This window comes from Odontesthes bonariensis, chromosome 22 (assembly GCF_027942865.1).
Source record: "Odontesthes bonariensis isolate fOdoBon6 chromosome 22, fOdoBon6.hap1, whole genome shotgun sequence".
In the NCBI taxonomy this organism is placed as follows: Eukaryota; Metazoa; Chordata; class Actinopteri; order Atheriniformes; family Atherinopsidae; genus Odontesthes; species Odontesthes bonariensis.
Genome location: NC_134527.1, coordinates 30,578,094 through 30,602,891, shown reverse-complemented (window position 1 = coordinate 30,602,891; position 24,798 = coordinate 30,578,094). Strand labels below are relative to the sequence as shown.

Here is a 24,798-nt window from a genome sequence, read left to right as displayed (position 1 = left end):
TGATACAGACAGAGCTCGCCTATTTCATACCTGAACACATACCCCCATTTTCCACGCATTCCATAGGGCTCTAGCGACCATTCTTCCTGTAGAGATTCAGGTGGAGGCTGCTGCGTTCTACACAGAAACACCGTACACCTTTTGGGAGCATCTGGCACCAATGGAGGATCTTGATATAACGTTACCGGAGTCTCACAAATGAGAGAGCGCCGAGTAAATAACCTCTCCCCCGTCTGCAAAGATTTCTCTTCTTCTTTCACTCTGCTTCTTGTCCTAATCATCCTGAATCAGTTATCTTCACACTGATATTGCTCTCTACATACGGACTCGTTCAGGGTTTTATACATTACCAAAACCCCACCCTTCTATCATCTCATTGGTTCTCAAAGTCACGGGCTATACATGACCTAATTACTTTATCCTATTTTTCTCCCTACAGGGATCTGCAAAGCTGCCAAACAGCTATTTTTCGTCATTCCTAGTCCCGAGGATACTTCAAATTGTTGTCAGCTTTGCTCCTAAAACTTAAACTTTCCCCCTATTCCGTCATTAAACACTCTTTCATTTATACACTCAATAAATATTTAGACTTACCTAATTACTTTATACTATTTTCACTCCTACAAGGATCTGCAAAGCCGCCAAACAGCTATTTTTTCGTCATTCCTAGTCCCGACACTTAGGATACTTCAAAATGTTGTCAGCTTTGCTCCTAAAACTTAAACTTTCCCTATTTTGTCATTAAACAATCTTTCATTTTACACTCAATAAATATTTAGATCCATCCCTTAACCACTCCCCACCTAAACTCCTTCCCATAACTCCTCCCCTAACACCACTCCCCCTAACCCCTCCTCCCCCTCCCCCCTTTAGCCCCCCCCCACCCCCCACCCCCACCTCATGACCAGGGGTCAGTAGAGTTCACCTCGTGACCAGGGGTCAACTAGAATTCACCTGTCAAGCCTGTCACATCCAATTAACTCATTAAGTTTGACGAAAGGGTGTTACTTTAAGTGTGTTACATGCCTGGTAGGATGAAGAAACATCAGTGTTTCCATGTGAACCTGCTGAAGGATTTCCAGGTACCTTCACTACCAAGCCAACAGCCTGTCAGGCAGCAGCTCCTCATCCAGGTCCCTGACAGGGAGGAAGAGAGGGAGCATTCATTCCCCACCAACAGCTTGCTGTCACTGTTTAATGGATGTATTGTCCCATTTCCAGGCTGTTCAGTAGGGGGAGATAAGAGCATTGTTGGATCCAGAGTTTTTCCAAGAAAAACCTGGCTTCACAACTCTGGTTCAGCACAAGGTCTACCTGAAAGAGGATGCCACTCCCCACCGGAAGAACTACAGGATCCCTAAAAGTTTGGTGCCAAAGCTCAAGAAAGAGATTGAGCTGATGTTGCAGCTGGGGATCATTGAAACTTCAACTGGTGAGTGGTGCAGTCCTATTGTATTGGTCCCCAAGAAAGATGGTTCACTGATGTTTTGTATTGACTTCGGGTACCTCAACGCAGTGTCAAAGTTTGAATCCTACCCAATGCCGCGCATCGATGAGCTACTAGAGAGGGCCAAGTTCATCACCACACTCGACCTGAGCAAGGGGTACTGGCAGCTGGCATCTGAGACCAAGGAGCTGACAGCGTTCAAAACACCCTTGATGCGCCACCGTTACTAGCTCACCAGATGAGTTAGCGTTCTGAGTGTTACTTAAAAGACTCTTGAACGATTCATATATTTGAAAATCGCACAGATGGAACACACACGGGTATGGGTGCAAATGTATTTATTGATTGGGTGCGGTACATTACAGTCCGGAAATAATCATGTCACAGAGAGGGACACGGGGCTGACGCACCTCGTAGGTCAACTGTGAATGAGACAACGTTGATTGATAAGCCGATAGCGGTAGAAGGGTATAAAAGACCAACGCAACACGTATTACTTGTATCGATTGGTGGATTAGCATAAACTTACCTCTGCTTGTCTTCCTGTCTCCCGAGGTGTTCGCGCAAAAGAATTCCCCGGGGGCACGCGCACCTTATTAGTTCTGGGAGGGAGTAGGACAAGTTGGAAATAGGTAGAGGGGAGTTTCATGTTGTGTAAATATGTATTTAACTGGTGTAAAATATATGTGTTTGTGTTTATTAGGTTTACTGTGGGTGTGTTGATGGTTGTTAAGATTATATATGTTTTCTAGTGATGAGTTGTGTAAATATTGCTGTACATATAGGTATGTGTGTGTCTTTGATTTTACCTGAATTAAATTGTGTAGTCTGAACCAAAAGGTAGTCAGTCTGAAAATGTCTGGGTAGTTGTAGGTGTTGTTGTATGGAAATTATTGATAAGAAAAATAAATGGGCCTGGATCCTCAGTATTGCCTCCATAGCCGCTCGAGCATTCTAACATCTAGGCTTAATGAAATAACCTTAAAAAAACCCCCCATCTGTATGTGATTTAGAATAGAATAGAATAGAAAAATACTTTATTCATCCCCAATGGGGGAAATTCAAATTAGTCAAGTAGCTCAAAAAAATTATTAATATTTACAATGATTGTATATTAACAACAACAATAACAATAACAATTCTAATAAAAATACTACTACTAACTAATAATAATGATAATAATAAATGACTAAATAAAAAAAATAAAAAATCAATCAATCAATTTGAGAAGAAGTCAGCACGAAGGACCTCCTGAAGCTCTCAGTCCTGCAGCCTCTCACTGCAGCTGCTCCTCTGTCCTGCAGGGTGCTGTGGAGAGGATGTTTATTGTTCTCCAAAACAGAATCTAATTTCCAACACATCTGTTCCTCCACCACAGCACTGAGAGGCTCCAGCCTTGTACCTACAACAGAACCAGCCTTTTTCACCAGTTTGTCCAGGCACCTACAGTTTGTGTCTCTAGTGCAACTCCCCCAGCAGACAACAGCATAGAACAGTGCACTCTCAATGATAGTGTGATAAAACATGCACAGCATATCACTGCAGACACTGAAGGACCTGAGCCGCCTCAGGAAGAAGAGACGGCTCTGGCCCCTCCTGTACACTGCTGTAAAACTGCAATAGAAATGCCATAAACTCAGATGACCATGACCACACACAAGTTGACATAAAGAAAGAAAGTTGCAGAGAACAGTGACACGACATTGCGTTACCATAGTAACTCTTACACCCGCTTCCCTTTCCCGCAGCAAACAGAACAGGAAGAGAATGATGGACGCTGCTAAATAGACCAATAAGATTAGTTTGGGAAGCGTACAGTGAAACATTTCCCGGTTTGACCCTGATTGGTGAAAAATGAACTCGTTGAGGCAGCACAGTTATTTTTTGCCCTGTATGTGAACTGTCAGTCCTCCTTGTGCTCCACTAGCTTATCAGTTATGAACTTTTCTACTGGTTTATGAAAAATGGCTGTGACGTGAGGGCGCGAGAAGTGTTCATTTCGTGAGTCTCGCGCTCAAAAAGCTGGTGAACTACGAGAACAATGTAAAAGACAATAAGTCTCGCAGTATATTTAACTTAGACTAAAGCTGTGTGCAGAAAAAAACCCGCTTGCGGCAGAGGGAGTGCGACACCGCCCCACTGTACGTCGACGCGCGCGGGCAGGGTGGGGTTTAAAGCAGCACCACTACTCAGAGCGGATAGGGAGGGGAGCGGACAAAAAGTCGTTTTTGGCCTTTCCCCTTGTCGAAAACTAGACTTCTAAAGGGGAATAATTGAAAGACATTAACTTTTCGGAATTCATCTTTCGAAGACTCGTCTACGGGATTGGACTTGCGGGTACAGGTCAGACAGAATATTTTTAACTTTGAAAGTTTCAAGGTCTGAAGCAAGAAGTCGCTGGCGTCGCGTGAATGTGGGAGAAAACGGTGTAGAAGGCCAACTCGTTTACAGACAGCACAGAGTGTCGTGTAGGCTGCGTGAAGCTGCGGGCTGAAGCACACAAAGACGAGGCGACTCCTCATTAACGCACGCCACATAGACAGCGAAGCCCCCCCGCCTCACACCCCACATACATGGGCGCGCGCGCGCGCACGTACACACACACACACGCGCGCGCACACACACACACTTACTCACTCACTCTCTCACACACACTGAGCTGAAGGTATTGCGCTCTGTATTTGAAATACTCTGTTCAAGTTTGCCGACGGAGGTGTGCTATGCTGAGATATATCTGTGTGATTTGTCTGCGTGTTGCTCTGGTCCTGGTTCTGGTTCTGGCGGAAGTGTTGCTCTGTGAGTTCCGTATTCTAAAGAGGCTCTTGTCATGAGACCGCCTCTAACTTTGACTGTTCCTTTTATGACCTACAGCAGAAGTTCAGCTCATAACCCTCATTGTGCAGCAGGCTGCTCGGAGCTCGCTGCTGGGCGTGTTATACCACGCAGAGCACCAAAGAAATGTAGCCTCAGGGCACACATTCCAACACTGAGATTGTGTACAACAGAGGGAAGGAATTTGCATCGACGTTTACGTCCGAGTAATTAGATGCTTGATAGGCTACAAGTCGGTTTGGAATGATACAGAAGGTTATATAGGATGTGATGGCAGCACCTGGTATAAACTGCTGTGTTATATGAATGTCTTCCTTCAGGTTATGGATCTCCACTATAACTTTGTCCATTAAATAATTCTGTGTAAACTGCCACCATTTTAATAAACATTAAAGACTTCAATTCGGTTTGTATTTGTGATCATACTTAAACGCTTTTTTTTTTTTTTTTTGCTGTTTGAGGTGAACAGATACTGGGGCAGGGGTAATAAATCTCTGACCCTGTTGGCATTGAGGCAGGAGTGGCTTCAGGTGGCTGTCAGTAACAGTGGGCAACATTTCTAACAGTGTCTTTGATGACTGAGGGCTTGATAAAAAGGAATGGGTGTTGAACATCGCTTTTACAAACCTACTACTACCTGACTTTCCAAATTAGCGGTTCTTTTGTCTGTGTTTATGTAACACACTTTTATTACATTACATTTTATTATAATGCCTATGAATAATGAAAAAGCTCCTCGTGTCAGTTATGTTAAGCTTTAAGACGGTGTTTCTGTGCACATGGCCAAACTAACCCCACCAGATGTAAGCTAGCTGGAGTAAAATGAGTACATGGTTGCTCCATGTCAGAGACCAACCTCATGAGATGCTTAGATTGGAACACATTTTGATTTATGTTCTTCAATGATGTTACAAATCAAGTGTTTCACCTTAAAGTCCCAATCTTAAAGCCCAGATCAGAGTCTGACCTGTTGTCCCTAAACTCCATGTCTTAATATCCTCAGTTTTGACAGTAGGTGTCTGAGAATGCACTTTGTAGTGCTCAGTGGCATTTAGAACTACCCACAGAGTTTTTAAAAGTGATTGTGCCTGATGTGGCACGGAAAACATCCATCCATGTTCTATACCCGCTTAATCCAGTTCAGGGACCCGGGGAACCTGTCCCAGAAAGGCCCAGCCGGGATTCCAATGTGCTCACGTTCTTCCACTGCTGCTCTGACTTTACTCCCATGTTGAAGCTCAGTTCTGAATTATTCTCTCTTGGATTAGGCAAAACTCCACCAGCATGTAAGCTCTTGGCGAGGTTGTCAGCACCTTCAGGTCACATGTATGATACGAGCCCTTTTGGGCTGTTAATGCTGTTAATGCTGTTAATGCGCATCTTGCTCATTCACACTGATTGGACAGATGCACTTCAGCACTGTCTCATTGTTTGCTTTCAAACAGCTTTCTGTCATTGTGGAATGAAAAAGTGATAATCATGTGGGTGTGTAGAGTGGCATGTTTGCTTTGCCTCTGCTAAGCAGTTGATGCTTGCTGCTATTGTTTAGCCACTGGGTTGTTGTCTTTAAGTTGTAATGTAAGAGACCTTGAGCTGTTATCGCTAAGATGAAAATATTTTGTAAATATGATATCAGTTTTGTGCCGATGAATCCTGAACCACATTTCACCCCTGCTGGCTATGATAAAGGACTGATTCATAGATTTGACTGACTGATCTGCATTGAGAGAATGTTTTACAGTTTAGGAGGGAGGTACAGGATGTCATCTGACCTGTGACTCAATGAATGCAGACCGGCCGGCTGGGAAACCAAAAATCTTGTCTAAAATGGGGAAGAGTTGTGCGCTCGGCTACCAACACATTCTTCTAGGCAGTTCTTGTTTTACAGACTGCTAAAAAAGTGAAGAGAAGAGAGCCACATGGATTTTAGTCCAATTGAATCCAGACTCCGAAACGAGGAACACTGTTTATATTGCCTTCTATTGTCTATTATTTTCTATTAGTTTTTAAATGTTAAATGTTCTTATATTGTTTCAAATATTTTAAGGCCTCAGGGGGAGCTACTTTGTTCTCTTGTTGTCTAACTTTAATAACAGCAAAGCTACTACCATTAGGATGATTTCAACACTAGTTATTTCAGATATATGTGAAAGTTTGCTAATGTGTTCTTCATGGATATCTTTCTGAAGCGTTTGGCACTCAATCAGATTTTGGCAGTCCAGAAGCTGGAAGAGGCACATGGAAGGTCAATTTAGCCAAAAGTGTGAAATATTTAAAAAAAAATCATATTTCAAAGTTCTGAATCAACTTAAATATGAATGGATTTTTTTCCTTCACGCATACAATGACACCGTGTTTTATTCTGAATTTCCATTGTATTATGTACTTGTTTTTATCCCCAACGTGGTCTTTGGCTGTGTACCCACATCTCTATCGCTTTTCATTGGAGAGCACTGCAGCCCCAGTTAAGGAAACCTGCTTTTCATTCCAGTGTGCTGCAGAGAGAGGACTGTAGTACTGAAACTCAGCCATATTTGGCTGAGACAACATATGCTCCTACTACTCCAGCACAAGAATTCATTTGTTTTAGACTTGAGCCAATTCAAAGCCTGTGTCAGATGCCATGGGAGTCCAGTCAGACCAGAGAAGAGTCTCCAGAAGAAAATCCAGTGCTTATTTCATTGAAAGATCATACAATGCACTCATGCTTTTGGAGGTATTTGATAAATGCTATAATAAAAAAGTGCTTCCCATGTTTTCTCACAGTAGTTTACAGTGGCAGGGAGGTGAAACTCGCTGATGTGAATTAATTTCTGACTCCCATGAATCTTTTTTTTTTTTTTTTAAGTATTTTTTTGGGGCTTTTTATGCCTTTAATGAGAGGACAGTTCGAGAGAGACAGGAAGCAGGGGGCAGAGAGAGGGGAAAGACACGCAGCACAGGGCCACTCGGTGCGGGACTGGAACCGGGGCCAGCTGCAGCGAGGACTGTAGCCTCTGTACATGGGCGGCTGCTTAACCCACCACGCCACCGACCGCCCCATGACTCCCATGAATATTGATCAGCCCTGATTGATGCTGGAATATATGTGTCGTGAAAGGCGCCCATAAATAAAATGTATTATTATTATCATTATCTATATTTGTAATAACTTTGTATGGACATGTTCAGTTGGTGGATGCATTTCAGTGATATTAAGTAGAAATGGATTGAGACCTAGGTTTTCAGGTTGGTGTGTCTGGTGAATGGCCCCGTGATCGTGGCCCTGATCGTGGCCCGTGATCGTGGCCCGTACACACCAGGGCCAAACAACCCAGCGGCTCCTCTTATCTCCTATCAGAGGACAGTGTTCTACCATGCCACCTCTCAATAATGCCTTATTTTCAAGCTCTGCTGCTAATGAGGAAACAAAGTTTTCTTTTTTTAATTCTTCATTCAAGTACATCTTGGCTCCTGTACTGCAGCAGCTTTTTTTATTCGGGATACTCTTAGTTTTTTTTAAACATGTGTTTTCTACTTTGCTGTTATAGCAGTACTTACTCATATTGAATGCATTTGTGAAATGGGTGAGGAGAGATTGTTGTCAAGAAATAACCAAAGCTGTACGCAATCCTATCTTTATCTCCTGTCAAACATATTCAGCAAGCCAATATAATCCTTTCCCAGTTTCAGTTGTGTCCATTCTCTATGCTCTGCAGGCTCCAAAGCATTCTGCAAATACCCCCTTAAAATTTCTCTGATATATTTTGTAAATGTATTCCTCTTCTTCTTCATCTTAGTATTATCATTATTGATGATGCTGATATCATTAAACACTCCCTCTGCAGCAGTTTCCTCTGTGAATACCTTGAAATGAGCTGAAAGCTGCTTTGTGCAGCAGTTAATTTGAAGTCATTTTTAGGAAGCCTACTAGCCTTAAAGCAAAAACGAGGCTTTCTTTTCTTTACGTTTTTACTGATGTTCTGAATCACGCAGCCTGAAAAAGAAAATGATCCAAAACTTGCAGTCAGCTTTGTTTTAGTTGACTTGACTGAGGTTAAAAACCGTTTCAAACATGTTATCTTACCTCTGCCACAGAATGTCTGTTCTGTAAAGTCTAAGCTCTCTCCCCATGCTTGAGTTGTGATGCTGGCATTCTGGAGCGAACAGTTCCTCTGCAGGGTTTGAAGTAGCAGAGAAGCTTTTCCCCTTAAAGCTCTCCACAAAGATCCAGCTCAAATGTTCCTATAGTGCACCGGCAGTCTCATTTATGCAAAGCATTATCCTTTATGTTGCTCCATTAGAGAAGTTGTTATTGTAAACCTGGAATGGTTTAAAAAGAAAGAAGGATGCGTTATTCCAAACAAGATGAAACTTCTAAAATCCCACCAAAGCTGCTGCTGTGGTTTCATATTCATTTCTATTTTCAACAAACTGCTCTCATCCTTTTCTTTTCTGTTTCTTTTCCCAGACAGTTCCACCTGTCAGAAAGTGGGACAGGTAATCATGGTCACTTGTAGCATTTCCAAAAGGTTACCACAACCGTGATGAAGGAACTAAAAGACAATATCGGTGCAGTGAATTCAGCAACACTTACATTTAATGTGATCTGCCACGGAGAAAGTTAGAAACAGCACAAGGTCTTAAATGATTTCTCCCAGAGAGTTGCGGCATTGGACATGCTTCGGTCGACTCGATGGGGCCTGGAGCCTGGGGCCTGGAGCCTGGGGCCTGGAGCCTGGAGCCTGGGGCCTGGAGCCTGGGGCCTGGAGCCTGGGGCCTATCCCAGCTGTCATTGCACCAGAGTGGTCAGTCCATCACAGGGCCACACAGAGACGCACAGCCGTCCATGCTCACCAGTTAACCAGTTAAAGCTGCAGTCGGCAGGTTTTCAAAATTGCGAGTCTAAAGTCGGAAAATTCGAACTGATACAACTTTCAGGTCCCTCCCCCAACCTCTAACAAGCTCCGAATCGCCCCCCAAACCCCTCCCCCTCTGTGGACGAGGTTGTGCACGTGAGTTCACACCAGTGTGAGGGCACACAAGCTGGGGCAGACTCACGCTCAACAGCGTGTGCACAAGCTGTGATTGACAGGTAGGATTCCTCCACCCTAACTTAATTGGTTAAAAACAGCCGGGAGCGCTCGGTTTTTGCAAGCATGATTACAGGCTTCAGAGGGAGCTACAGATTTCGTTATTTTTCCTAAACAGCCTATTTAATATTCTACTTCCTGAATCCCATGACAGTTCAAGCTAATATGACTAAAAAAAAGTTGCTGACCGCAGCTTTAACCAGTTAACCTGACATGCATGTTAATTTAGGGGTGGGCGATATGGAAAAAATGTTGTATCACGATTTTTTTGCATGAAATCACGATTTCGATTTTTTTTATCACGATCTTCCATCCAAAAAAAAAAAAAAGACCAATTACAGTAGAGTTAAGTCGACATGCTGAACCACAGAAGAGCTAAGGAGTAAAAGAAAGAATTTGGCAATCAACACTTTGTAATTTAACTGTAACCCAATTCAAGATGAAAAATAATGATCTAATTAATGACATCTGACACAGTGAGAGTGAAGCAACCGGAAATAGAAAAACGAACCACTGATGACGACTTGACTCCACCTCATGATGCCATTTAGCAACAGATGAGCTACGCTGCATGTTCATTTACTGCAGCCACAGTCACGCACTGCCATCACCAGAGCGCCCTAAAGGAATACTTTTCAACTGTGTAATGTTTGTCACGGTCGCGGTGCATCCCTTTTCTCTTGCACCGTAGTTAGCTTACGAGCTAGCGGTTTCCTCATCCGACCCGAGAGTGCTGCTGCTGGCCGTGAGTTTCTCCCGTGCGCCGCTATGGATGTGCTGTGGATGGTGCCGCTGCTGCCGTTCCCATTCCTGATGTGGACCAGCAGCAGTGGGTTAGGGTAGAAGAAAACCCGAACCAATTCCAAATTACAGAGGTGGATTTCCTCTTCTTCACCAGCTCGTCGGCTTGGCTTTCAGCCATGGCTGTCCATGCGTTTTCTAAGTTTTTACAAACACAACATGGAGGCGTGTAAGAAAGTGTCACGGTGCACAGTTTGCTATGATTGGTCGGTTAGGTTAAGGACGCCCTACGTCTGCCGCATCGGCGGGAACCAGCATTAAAAAAAATAAATAAATCATTGCGCTGATTGGCAAAGGCGATCTATACGGTTTCTCTAATTTGGTAGATCGCCTGTGATTCTCCACTCTTTCTCGCCAGTCACGATTTTATATCGTCAGATCGCGCACCCCTATGTTAATTCGTTGGGAAGAAGCCGGAGTGTATATATATGTTTATAGATATATATTCAGAGTGGGGGGTGTTATGGCTATGTTGCTCATAAACTGTTTGCATTGTAGAAAGGACTAAGAACTTCCATCCATCCATCATCTTCTGCTGGTCCGGGGGTCGGGTCGCGGGGGCAGCAGCTTGAGCAAAGAGACCCAGACGTCCCTGTCCCCGGCCACTTCCTCCAGCCCTTCTGGGGGGACCCCGAGGCGTTCCCAGGCCAGCCGAGAAACATAGTCTCTCCAACGTGTCCTGGGTCTTCCCCGGGGCCTCCTCCCAGTGGGACGGGCCCGGAACACCTCACCGGGGAGGCGTCCAGGAGGCATTCTCACCAGATGCCCGAGCAGCGGTTCTACTCCGAGCCCCTCCCGGATGACCGAGCTTCTCACCCTATCTCTAAGGGAGAGCCCAGACACCCTGCGGAGGAAACTCATTTCGGCCGCTTGTATTCGCGATCTCGTTCTTTCGGTCACTACCCACAGCTCGTGACCATAGGTGAGGATAGGAACATAGATTGACCGGTAAATCGAGAGCTTCGCCTTCTGGCTCAGCTCCTTCTTCACCACGACGGGCCGGTGCAGAGCCCGCATCACTGGAGACGCCGCACCGATCCGTCTGTCAATCTCCTGCTCCATTCGTCCCTCACTCGTGAACAAGACCCCGAGATATTTGAACTCCTCCACTTGGGGAAGGATCTCATTCCCGACCCGGAGAGAGCATTCCACCCTTTTCCGCCCGAAGACCATGGTCTCGGATTTGGAGGCGCTGATGGTCATCCCAGCCGCTTCACACTCGGCTGCAAACCGCTCCAGTGAGAGCTGAAGGTCACGGCCTGAGGACGCCAACAGAACCAAATCGTCCGCAAAAAGCAGAGACCCGATTCTGAGGTCGCCAAACCGGACCCCCTCAACGCCCTGGCTGCGCCTAGAAATTCTGTCCATAAAAATTATGAACAGAATCGGTGACAAAGGGCAGCCCTGACGGAGTCCAACCCTCACAGGAAACATGTCCGACTTACTGCCGGCAATGCGGACCAAACTCTGACACCGGTCATACAGAGACCGAACAGCCCATATCAAGGAGTCCGGCACTCCATACTCCCGGAGCACCCCCCACAAGAGTCCCCGAGGGACACGGTCGAACGCCTTTTCCAAGTCCACAAAACACATGTAGACCGGTTGGGCGAACTCCCATGCTCCCTCCAGGATCCTGTGGAGGGTATAGAGCTGGTCCACTGTTCCACGGCCAGGACGACAACCACACTGCACCTCCTGAATCCGAGATTCGACTATTTGTCGGATCCTCCTCTCCAGTACCCCCGAAAAGACCTTACCAGGGAGGCTGAGGAGTGTGATCCCCCTATAGTTGGAACACACCCTCCGGTCCCCCTTTTTAAAGAGGGGGACCACCACCCCGATCTGCCAGTCCAGAGGCACTGCCCCCGATGTCGACGCGATGCTGCAGAGGCGTGTCAACCAAGACAGCCCCACAACATCCAGAGCCTTGAGGAACTCAGGACGGACCTCATCCACCCCCGGGGCCTTGCCACCGAGGAGTTTTTTGACCACCTCGGCGACCTCAGCCCCAGAGATGGGAGGTCCCACGTCCGAGCTCCCCAACTCTGCTTCCTCATCGGAAGGCGTGTCGGTAGGATTGAGGAGGCCCTCGAAGTATTCCCCCCATCGACTCACGACGTCCCTAGTTGAGGTCAGCAGAGCCCCGCCCCCACCATACACGGTGTTGACGGTGCACCGCTTCCCCCCCCTGAGCCGCCGGATGGTGGACCAGAATCTCCTCGAGGCCGTCCGGAAGTCGTTCTCCATGGCCTCCCCGAACTCCTCCCAAGCCCGAGTTTTTGCCTCAGCAACCGCCGAGGCCGCGTTCCGCTTGGCCTGTCGGTACCCATCAGCTGCTTCCAGAGTCCCACTGGCCAAAAAGGCCCGATAGGACTCCTTCTTCAGCTTGACGGCTTCCCTCACCACTGGTGTCCACCAGCGGGTTCAGGGATTGCCGCCACGACAGGCACCGACCACCTTACGGCCACATCTCCGGTCGGCCGCCTCAACAATGGAGGCACGGAACATGGCCCATTCGGGCTCAATGTCCCCCACCTCCCCCGGGACATGGTTGAAGCTCTGGGAGTTGAAACTCCTCCTTACAGGGGATTCCGCCAGCCGTTCCCAACAGACCCTCACAATACGTTTGGGCCTGCCAGGTCTGACCGGCTTCCTCCCCCACCAGCGGAGCCAACTCACCACCAGGTGGTGATCAGTTGACAGCTCCGCCCCTCTCTTCACCCGAGTGTCCAGGACATACGGCCGCAAGTCCGACGATACAACCACAAAGTCGATCATCGAGCTGCGGCCTAGGGTGTCCTGGTGCCAAGTGCACATATGGACACCCTTATGCCTGAACATGGTGTTCGTTATGGACAGTCCGTGACGAGCACAGAAGTCCAACAACAAAACACCACTCTGATTCAGATCGGGGGGGCCGTTCCTCCCAATCACGCCCCTCCAGGTCTCACTGTCATTGCCCACGTGAGCATTGAAGTCCCCCAGCAGGACGAGGGAGTCTCCCGGAGGAGCACTCTCCAGTGCCTCCTCCAGGGACTCCAAAAAGGGTGGATACTCTGAACTGCCGTTCGGTGCATAGGCACAAACAACAGTCAGGACCCGTCCCCCCACCCTCAGGCGGAGGGAGGCTACCCTCTCGTCTACCAAATAAAACCCCAATGTACAGGCGCACAGCCGGGGGGCAATAAGTATGCCCACACCTGCTCTACGCCTCTCACCGCGGGCAACTCCAGAGTGGAAGAGAGTCCAACCCCTCTCGAGGAGGCTGGTTCCGGAGCCCAAGCCATGCGTCGAGGTGAGTCCGACTATATCTATCCGGAACCGCTCAGCCTCGCGCACCAGCTCAGGCTCCTTCCCCAGCAGAGAGGTGACGTTCCACGTCCCAAGAGCCAGCTTCAGTAGCCGAGGATCAGACCGCCAAGGTCCCCGCCTTCGGCTGCCGCCCAGCTCACACTGCACCCGACCCCCATGGCCCCTCCCACGGGTGGTGAGCCTGTTGGAAGGGGGATCCGTGTCATTTCTTCGGGCTGTGCCCGACCGAGCCCCACGGGCACAGACCCGGCCACCAGGCGCTCGCCGGCGGGCCCCACCCCTGGGCCTGGCTCCAGAGGGAGGCCCCGGTGACCCGCGTCCGGGCAAGGGAACACGGTGTCCAAACATAGTGTTCATCATAGGGGTTTTGTGAACTAAGAACTTCCTTTTCACTGAAAAGGGAAATCCCACATGCACAACACAGGTTAAAACAAACTAAAAAGTGAATCTATGTAGCAGCAACAACTTTTACCTTTGTATGGCCAAGCAATGATTTGTGTTTGATCACATTTGACTTGCCTTAGAGAAGGTGCAGAACTACTCGGATACATTTGTATTGATCTGGGTGTAGTGTGCAGTTAGTGTGAGTGAGTACTTCTCTGTCCACATTATTGTGCAGTGAGTGAGTGAGTACTGCTCTGCCCACATTATTGTGCAGTGAGTGAGTGAGTACTGCTCTGCCCACATTATTGTGCAGTGAGTGAGTGAGTACTGCTCTGCCCACATTATTGTGCAGTGAGTGTGAGTGAGTACTGCTCTGCCCACATTGTTGTGTTGTGGGTTTGTTCTGTCCCCCTCAGTTTTATGTCACAGGAGCAACATATTTTCTATCCAACTGTACCAACTGCATTCGATTGGATAAAAACAACAATTCAGTCGCCTTCTACTCCATACGCAGTTGTCATCTTGGCCTTGTCCTCTGTCATCCTTTCTTTGATCAAACGCCTCGTGTTTCCCAGCTGCTGTACCTCTAATAGCCATGGTTAAAACCTTCTGTCTGGTGGATTTCTGGCCTGGTGCCACCAGTTTTAATGATGCTGCGGTGTGATGAACAGTTGGGTGTCGGCACACAGATTTTTTTTTTTGGCTCCTGTGTGTACTTTTTGCCGTGAAATGTTTCTGTGATTTTCTGAAACGGGTCATAGTTTAAAGGTGGGGTAGGGGATCTTTTTCTGGAACATCTTTTTACATATTGCTTGAAATACTCTTCACACCCCCATTGCAACCAATTAATTAAAAGTTTTGACACAAATATGAAAAGTTTTAGTGGCCTCTAGAACGTACAATCTAGGAAAAACGGTATTGTGAACGGACCGTTCACAATGATTGGATTCTGATGTGTCCATCAAACTGCAACCTGCTCCTCCTTCCCCCTGTGCGCGTACCCTGCTCCGTGAACGAATTACGTGTCCAGAAGCTTGGCAGGAAGCTAAACTAGAGCCAGCTTGGCTAGCACCTAGCATTATTAAACGTATAGTTATCATATACTAAATACGGCAACGATCGATGCTTGCTGTCAGAACAGCGCTCGTGCACCATCGTGCTCGTGCGCGTTCATGTACTCTAGAGGCGTGCCTTCGGGGGGAAAGTGAAGAAAAGGGTTGGGACTTTTTACCGGTGTATTTTCAAAATGCAGCTTCGCTGGACTCAAAATCCAGGATCTCCTACCCTACCTTTAACTGGTGGAATCACAAGCGTGGTCTGAAGTGACTGTGTTGAACTCTGGGGCCATATAATCCATTTAAGGGTGTTTCCTCTTGTGAAAAGTAAAAGAGAAGCACTTTTACACTATAAAGTACATTAATCTGTGATTACTGGCACACAAGTTCATATTCACTGAAACTAAATCGAGTAGGTCTCAATCTGTGATTTCTAACGAGCTAAATTGCATAAATGTGTGTTCTGGATCGTCTGTCAACACTAAAAAGTCTTCCTTTTCTGGATCATGTTGATATGCATGTCTATGTAGAGATGAAAAGGATAAAGCAAGATTGTTGATAGTCTGAAAATGAGTGGAAGCGCAGTCACAGTGGTCAGGAGCAGAATGTGCCATAGTAGGGCTGCAGGGCAGGGCTGTACGTGCACAATGTATCTCCAACAAAAAGAAAGGAAAGACTTGATGAAGTGGTTATCAGTGGAGTTTCTTCCACAGCTCAGGCTGTGTCAGGGGCCCTGCATGCCTTTAATGACTGTATGGCCCCCCTACATACTCCCACAGTTAGTGTCATTCTGGTTAAAGATTATGAATAGCAGTCCAGTGACTATTTGGGACAGGTCTTTTTTTTTTTTTCATCGACACGATACATTTGTTTTGCTGAAATTGGGAAAAAAAGCACATTTTTCCTTTTGTTATTAAAAAATATTAAAAGTTGCAGATTAGATGTTGTCTGCAGTATTCCATAAAAAGACTATCAGCCCTGAGGAACAGTTCTAAGTAATGTGTGTGTGTGTGTGTGTGTGTAAAAGAAGATAAGTTAGTGAAATATGTGTGTGGCTGCAGACAGACAGTTCCACGAACACTTGGTCGGGCCTGACGGACATGAGATAGAGACACTGATGTACAGTATCTGGCTGCCAGAGATGGAGCGGATGCTGGCTTTGGTGATGACAGCTGGCTGCTGTCACTTTTTGCAGAGGTCTGGACTCCACACACAGGAAGACACGTCTGCTCGGGCAGATCTTTAAGCACTAACACTGATGAGAGCACAGCTCCATTTAAATGGACACTTCCAGTTTATAGTCAGTTTACCACAACATCTTGTTTGTACATGTCTCAAGCTTGCTGCTGATCAGATGGGCTGGACACAAAGCAACCATTTGGTTCCAATCTACATGATTTAAACCACTTTAACTGTTGTTCTACCAAAAAGTATTTGATTTAAAAGCACGAAGAACCTCTAATGGTTGTTCATGCCTTAAAAAAGACCTAAAAAAAGTTGTTCCAGCAGAGCTCATTTTGTCTCTCTTCCTCATTCCTCAGTAACTACAGTAATGACTGTTGTGACTCTGCACTTCCTGTAGGTGGACTGAAAGTCTGCAGACCTTTTGAAATGAGATTATCTCTCATTCTTTGACCTGGTGATTAAACTGGACAAGTGGAAGGTTAAACTCGCCTTGTGTGTGTGGTGTTTCAGTCTTGTGTAGCTTAAAGTTCCAAAATGTCTTTGATAATTGACTGTTGACAACCACTGAGGGAAAGATTTTAACAGGGAAACTTTGGAACTCCTGTACAGACCTGAATGAGCTTTAGATGAATCAGCTTCTATCCTTTCTTGAGCCAAACAAACTGAGTTTCCACTCAATGCAGACAGGATTCAATGCTCCCTGCTGAATCATAGCTGCGAGCATACAGATGTCTGAAATGCCCTTTTATGGCATTGAAGGGCTTAAAAAACAGGAAATGGTATCGGGACATCTGATCTCACAAGAACCATGTCATTTCAAAGGAGTGAAAGATGCAAGTTTGACAGAAGATGAGGTCACCAACACCTGACCAAACTGAAATAATAAACTAGCTGAATTAATCAACTTATTGAATAAGACTTTAGAAGCACTGCTGCAGTTTAACAGCAGTAACTGAACAAGTGCATGATTTACAGCAACTTCACATGGCCTTTGCTTTTATTTTCTGTGGAATAAAAGGAGAATTGAACTAAGTCCTCCTATTTTTGTGTGTTCGTGTCCTTTTCTCTGAATTGTATTTGCTTATTTAGGGAGATCTCAAGCGTTAATGTGAATGCAGAGTCAAAAAAAGTAGAAAGCTGTATACCATGTTGCTGTCAAAGGTGTTTCGACTCCTTAACCTTTCCCACATTCAGTTTGGCATTTCCAGAAGTTTTTACATCTGTTTCTGGGATGCGTACAGCTGTTATGCCTGAACTTGAACCCCGCTCAAGCAAAGTCATCATGTATAATTAAGCGCATTTCAACATATTTAAGCCCTGCAATTAAGTAGCATATAGCATTGGATATGTGCATTTGGATTGAGCACTGCAATGGTTTTAGCAGCAGTTTTGTGAGAAACTGTTCAAATTGTAAGTTCACGCTAATGTGGGGATTGGTTGTTATTTCCTGAAAGTGGGATTACAAATTAATGGACTGTCAACTTAGTGTTTTGTGCAATGATAAAGATGTGATGGTTCAGGTCATGTAAGGAAAGCATTTCTGTAAACCAGTGTTTGTCTTTCTTTTTCTTCAACCAGGACTGGTGCAACCCAGACTTCATCATCGGAGTGCACAGGAAGGACGTTTTTTACATCAGGTATTTACTTCAACCCTCTCTAGTTTGCTAATATGCTTCAGAATATATTCAATTCAAATCCAATTTGAACTGAAAACAACAAACCAGCAGTTGATCTGAGATGAATCCAGTACTTCCACCTTTCAGAATCTTAGCTTTTGGTTGCCAGTTTACAGTGTAGGATTAATGACGAGACACACATTGTAAATACTTACATTTTAAATCACTGTTAGAAAATCTATAAAAGCACAAGAAGTTCTGTTAGCTAACGGTAAACTTGAGTCAGACATTCTACACAAATCTAACTCCTGATTGTGGCTCATGGGGCGCAGCATGTTAAAGTTTCAGTTAATGGATTTAGGAGCAAGTCCTCCTTCATTTCCTGTTAGCTTTGTTTTAGCTTTGATGACACTATCGAGCGTTCATACTGATGTCTCGATGCTGAAAGTTATGGTCATCTGCCATCAGAGTGGGTTCCATTTTAGTTTTGGTACATTTAGTGTTGGTTCCTCTGAGTACTGATGCAAACACATGCTGTCAATCTACGGTTAAGATGTTCTTTTCAAACGGCTGGAAAAGACTGTCAACATATCTCTCAGCATATTTGTTATGATACAATAAGCTGCAGAAAATGTACAATGTAGACATATCAGTGTTTTTGATGAAGCAATGGGTCAGAGGGGTGTGGTGTTAAGAATGTCACTCATAAGCCGCTTTCGGACTGTAGGAACCTTTGGCAGTTCTAAAAACCTTTTAATCCGCGGGGCCGTTTTCTCCCGTGTTCGGACATACAGGAACTCGGGGCTTTCTCCCTTAGTTCCTATAACCATTTAGCTCCTTCTCCGAGGTCGGGTCTTTTCATGGTTCTATAGAACGAATCTAACGGAGGTGTTTGGTGGTCGGTAGCTACGCCCCATGTCATGCTATCACGGCTGAAATGTTTCCTCATAGACACAGACACAACCAGCGGGTGTTTAATAAGTTAAACTTACACTGGTCTCCTTTGTCTGCAGAGCTCTGCTCTCCTTTCTTCCTTCATGAAATAAAAAAGTATCCTGACTCTCTCTGTGTGCTCTTCCAGCCTCGATATTAGACGCCTGATGTGATTGTCCATGATTAATATCACCATCATGCAGACCATGAACACGGTGGCCTCCCCGCTCTCCATATTAGCTTCTTGGTGGTGTTTTTTCTACTCTCCTTACTTTTACCGTTTTGTTTTGTGTTTGAATGTAGCGCTAAACGGCTAACGGCTAACACGTCACTGAAGCAGACGGCTGCGCGCGGCGCATCAGTCCCTATCAGGTCCCGACTCATGTGCGAATGCAGACTGAAACAGTTCCGCTGGGGAAGGATAGTTATCAGAACGAAATTCGAGGAGGGTAGTTCTGATAACTACTTTCTTAGAACGGTCTGTCCGAAAGCGGCTATAGTCCCACATTTGAGTGGCTGTTGCTCAGGCAGAAGAGCAGCCGTCTGCCGATTGGAAGGTCGGGGGTTCCATCCTGGCTTCTGAAGACACTGAACCCTACCTACCCCCCCTACCTGCCTACTTATAGTGTGTGAATGTGTGTGATAAATGAAAAAAGCACCGTGTATCCTGTGAAAGTGTATAGACTAAGACGTGCTGTATAAGTGTGATCTATGTGTATATAAGTACTATATGTGTGACTGTGGCTTGTTGTGTAAGAGCTCTTTAAATGGTCAACGAGACTATAGAAAAGTGCTATGTAAGTACAGTCCATTTAACGCAGGTCAAGTCAGGCTGCTAGATGTGCCAGCATTTCTCTGTTCGGCGCAGCTTCAATGCTTTCATCAACCTCATTTCCAGCATTTTTAACCAACCCACTAACAAGTGACCACAGCGTTTAGAATCTGAAGTACCATGGATTTTGATCAAGAAAGGGGAAGACTGAGATCTGTTTTTTATACCTATACCTTTATATCCCTGTGGGTCACTCTCAGTCCCCGCAGAAGTCAATTTAACTTGGATAGATAGACGTGCAGTCCTATAAAAAACTAGCAACACATAGGTTCTGCAGATGACACTATGTGCTGATTGACTGCTGATTAGGCAAAAGTTAGCTTCAGCCGGCTAGAGCTGGGAGGAACTGACAACTTCTGCTTTCATAACAAAGAGAACGAAGTGCCAAAAAAGACGAATAGCAAAAAGCACCGGTGAAATGCAAAGACAACAGCTGCACTGGACAGTCTGAATTATCTTAAAGGGATTATCCGGAGTAAAATGCACTTTAGATCAATTTACAGGATGTTGGGAGAACATACGTTGAGTTGACATCAAAATCATGTCATTCGGATGTGTTTTGAGAATTTCGATTTGACCATTTTTAGCCAAAAGTCGTTAGCCTGGAAGTGAGAGGGGCATATCGTATCGCCGCTACAAAACGCTATTTTTATACCTCTTCTACAGCTCCAAACAACATAACACTTACGTGGTAGTGAGTAGAGGGTCCCTAAAGCCAAACCGAAGTGTCCCGAGGTCTTCATATGGTCGGATATAGTCACAATAAGGAAATAAGGTGTCTTTTTTTTCCAATACCTCCCAAGCCTTGTGACCTAGTGAGTGTAGTACCAACCACACACACCTTTTTGTACACCAATTGAATGCACACTCTATTTTATATTCATTTCTGTCGAATATCCAATATCAAACCAACTTCACCACGGTCTTTAGCGGCAGCTGCAGCAGCAACATTTCTGGAAAGGTACTGGCTTGATTAAATTCATTCTGGACTCTATATCCAACCACATGAAGACCTCGGGACACTTCGGTTTGGGTTTAGGGACCCTCTACTCACTACCACGTAAGTGTTATGTTGTTTGGAGCTGTAGAAGAGGTATAAAAATAGCATTTTGTAGCGGCGATACAATATGCCCTCATCACTACCAGGCTAACGACTTTTGGCTAAAAACGGTCAAATCGAAATTCTCAAAACACATCCGAATGACATGATTTTGATGTCAACTCAACGTATCTACTCCCAACATCCCGTAAATTGATCTAAAGCGCATTTTACTCCGGATTATCCCTTTAACAGGCTCACCCCACCACTAAACAAATATTTTCTAGGCTAAAGCTAAAGTACCAACAACAGTGCTAATTTGACTAAGAGCAACCCACAGCTTAGATTGTTCCACACATTTCTGAGACCGCTCCTAATTGCAGGTGGCAGCAAAAAGCTTTAACAGACAGATGTGCATTTGTGAGGCACTAAAGTAAAATTTGTTCCCTTAAAACAGAGCAAAGAGAGTGAATACTGGACTCTCATTGATGAGTGGAAACTAGTCAACGATAAAATGGGTATTATTCTGGCTTGATTGTTGGAAAGCTTTTTAAAAAGTGGCATCGCACAGATACTGCAGAAGGGCCTTTAGAGCACCAAGTTCCCAAACCTCTTTATTTCCACTGCAAGGACCAGGGACCAAACTGATGAGCAGAGAGATATATCTGGGAGGGAGGAAGTACAGTCCCCAGTGTTTTTATTTTTAATTTTTTTAGTGGGGCTTGTTCCCCCTAAAAACTTCTAATTGGTTGAGTACTTCTTGTGTCTTATTTCTGTCTTTTTCCTCCAGTTACCTCACAATTGATCCTCACTATACCTCTTAAAATATGTTAACTTTAAGCCAGTTATGCCTGTTTCAGTAACTGGGGTAAAGACTGGAGAGCGTAATGAAATTAAAAAATACTTTATTTATTCAAAAGGGAAATTATAATGTTGCAACAATTATTACTAATATATATATTGATACATTATTATTTAATACATTAAAAGTAATGGATGAGTTTCTTTAGCCCACTACATTCTCATGTGGAGTTGGAGCACAAGCAGAAAGCTGGATTAAATGCCCACAACTCATCACCCAAAGCTTGTTTTCTTTGCTTTTCCCACTGTAGGTTAGACACTGCTCTCTGTGTCCTGCAGCTCAGACTGGTTCTTCACACAGAAATACTTCAGAAGGGGAGAGTTTGCAGGTCTGTAGTTTGAGGAATCTTTTTAGTTCTAAAAAAATTAGCAGAAACGTTTGACTGAAATCTGGCTTTGCACCACTCTTTGAAAAACTATCCAATGCAAATGTCAGATATGCTAACATTACTGCATTATATCATGGTGGTACTTTTCAGCTGTTGCCCTTTTGCTTCACTTATTACGTCAAAAATGCTTTGCTTTTCCTCTGTTTCACTCACTTTCACATCTGCCGGCTGTGTTGCTGCTCCTTGTTCATTCTGTCACACACAACAGACTGCAGTTGAATAGTCAGCTGCCACATTTACCTGGTCCAATTAGCAACCACTAAATTTGAAGCATTCCTGTTTTTTCATAATACACAATTACAAATTTTCCCACTGTTAATTTGTTGCTGCACTTTTCTTTGCAGCAACATTCTCTTTCAGAGAAAGTATTCTTTTTGTGCTTAATTATTGATTCGACATATTTCCATTAAGAAGGAAGGGGCCAATCTACCGTGTGGATGTGGTGGGGACCTGAATTTGAAGTCTTGCTTGCAGCTAACATTGTACACATGTACACGGCACGAGTTTGGACAAAACCAAACTTTGAAAATGTATATCAACACCAGTCTGACCATATCACACAAAATCAAGATTCTGAATACAGCAGACATTGTGAATGAAAATCAGCCCTTTAAGACCACAGGTGAACTGGTGGTCCCTGAAAGCATTTCTGTCTGTCGCTCTGCTCTAATAAAATCCCGATTTTTGCGACCACAACATCGTCTGACATCACAATCACTATTTCTGTATGTTAAAGGCAACATCTGTGCTGTGAATTCATCTGAACTTCCATTTAGGATGATCTCCCACAGAGAAGGTCAGAAGCAGCAGAATATCTTGGACAATTTCTCGTACAGCCGACACTGTCACAGACGCGTCTTATTCCATAACACGATTCTGCTCCTCTGCATGTATACGGGACAAGGATGGTGGTCCAGTTACATAGAGCCCAGTAACTGGTGCTCCACTGTGCATGTAACCATGAATAGACCTATTTTAAAAGTTGTCGTTTTAGTTTGGGCCAGCTCTAACGATGTCATAGGACGAGGTATATTTTTAGACAAAAGGGACATTTTAAACAAACATTTAATGTTATAGTGTTAATGCTGATATTATATACATAAGATTCTGTTTGCTCGTTAATATATTTTATTCTCTTTTACTCTTCGCTCTCATGCACTGTATCTTAATATAACTAAATTGCCTATTATTCAGTTTCTTTTCCATGTTTTTGTGTTGTCAAACACTACATGAAGTCTTATTAATTGACTGAAATGCTGTGCTTTAAGACTACACGTTATGAGCAGTCATTATTTTTCAAAGGTGAAATTTGTGCTTTGATTTTGGGTATATTTACACGATAAATGACTCATAGTTCATATTTCCAGTACGCGCAGACACAGATATGAAATGTATGCTTGAATAGAAAAAAACAACTTTCTAGAGCCTAAACACTTCTCATTTACTTCAAATGAAAACGTCATGAGGTTTAAGTAAGCTGGTAGTAAGAAGCCATATGGACTCAGGAAAAGACATCCCGTTCAAAAATATTCCTCAAGAAGCATACAAGTACTTTTTGTAATAATGTGTTCCCTTTATGTTGTTTTATGGAGCTTATTCCCTATCTTATATATCATAATATACTAAATGCAGTATGATAGATTACTTAATTGCCAAGGTTAATGGTGTAAAATTGGATAGATAAAAAGATAGACAAAAATGACTTTTTTTTTTGTTAGAGACTTCTCACATTCACCTCTGTAGCAGGTTAGATTTCTAGCATTAATTGCCTTGCTAATACATCCCAGCGACACAATTACGAGTGGGAAAGGCTTACGTTTGTTCTGTTCATAGGTAATACCTGCCAGCATCTCTAAAGCTCAAAAACTCCTAGAAAGGTCCAGAAGGTTGATGGTTTCAAAGGGAGATTTCCTCGTCTTGGTTGAGTTTGGCTTTAGTCAGCATTTTGATGCTGCTTACACATTAAAAACAATTTGATGATGGCCTGTACTTTTTTATTTTTTTTCACCTTGATGCAGGTGTAAGATCGTCAGCGGTGCAGAGCAGCAATCATGGTTGCCCTGTCATTAAAGATTGGCGTGGGGAATGTGGTGAAAACGATGCAGTTTGAGCCCTCCACCATGGTCTATGATGCCGGCCGGATCATCAGGGAGAGAGTTCCTGAGGCACAGCTTGGCCAGCGTGAGTCCTCTCACTCTCTCTCTCTCACACACACACACACACACACACACACACACACACACACACACACACACACACACACACACACACACACACACTTTTTCTTTTCTAGAGTGACTTTTCTGATAATTCTGACTTTGTGAGATACCTAGTCTAGTTTATTATTTGATATTGGACTTGGAACGTCAGCCCTACACAGTGGGACTGAGAGAGAACTGCCAGCTATCCTACAGTCAGGTCAAATCCTTGCAAGAAATTACAGTCTGTATCACAAGTTTATTAAAAAAAGAAAAAGTGAACTGCACCAACTTTTGTTGCCCTGCACCCTCACTGATAATTACCATATACACCCAGCTTTGTGTTCCATTCAGTGTTCCATTCACCCTCTAAAAATACCTGAAACTAAACTCCAAAAATATTGGCTCATCTGCCTTTACACGCATATGAACTTCAGTTAGGGCTGGGCGATATGGACCAAAAGTCATATCCTGATATATTTAGGTTGAATATCGATATACGATATATATCCCGATATTTTTTTCCGCAAAGTGAGAGCTGTGAAATGAAATGCTCAGTCAAAGTCAAAGCCAGATACGAGTAGTTTTATTGAAAACTCACTATAAAATGTAAACACTGTATAACAAAGCTCCGTAAGGTGCACATTTAAATAAAAAAAATATCTTAAATAAAATTAGCCTATAAAATAAAATAGGTAAATCTTTTTCTGAGGGCAGCATTTATATATAAAGAGATAACAAAATAAAGTGCTCAGTTTAAGAAAAACGTTTTTAAACATCAGCTTGAGATTACCTGTTTATTTTTGTTAATTTAATAGCTTATCTGAACAGTCTCAACC

The 24,798-nt window shown here is 44.3% G+C and overlaps 1 protein-coding gene across 2 annotated transcripts in view; it reads left to right on the top strand.

The window, feature by feature from the left end:
• The first annotated feature begins 3,623 nt into the window (after window positions 1-3,623).
• Window positions 3,624-24,798, top strand: part of tln1 (talin 1) — a 115,286-nt gene continuing 94,111 nt past the window's right edge. Inside the window, exons 1-4 of one of the 2 annotated variants that reach the window (XM_075455366.1) lie at window positions 3,624-3,790; window positions 17,670-17,728; window positions 21,624-21,701; window positions 23,780-23,942. In XM_075455366.1, the coding sequence (XP_075311481.1) occupies window positions 23,813-23,942 (130 nt within the window). In that variant the 5' untranslated portion in view covers window positions 3,624-3,790; window positions 17,670-17,728; window positions 21,624-21,701; window positions 23,780-23,812. The remainder of the gene's footprint in view (window positions 3,791-17,669; window positions 17,729-21,623; window positions 21,702-23,779; window positions 23,943-24,798) is intronic. The other variant, XM_075455365.1, reaches the window with a different exon arrangement.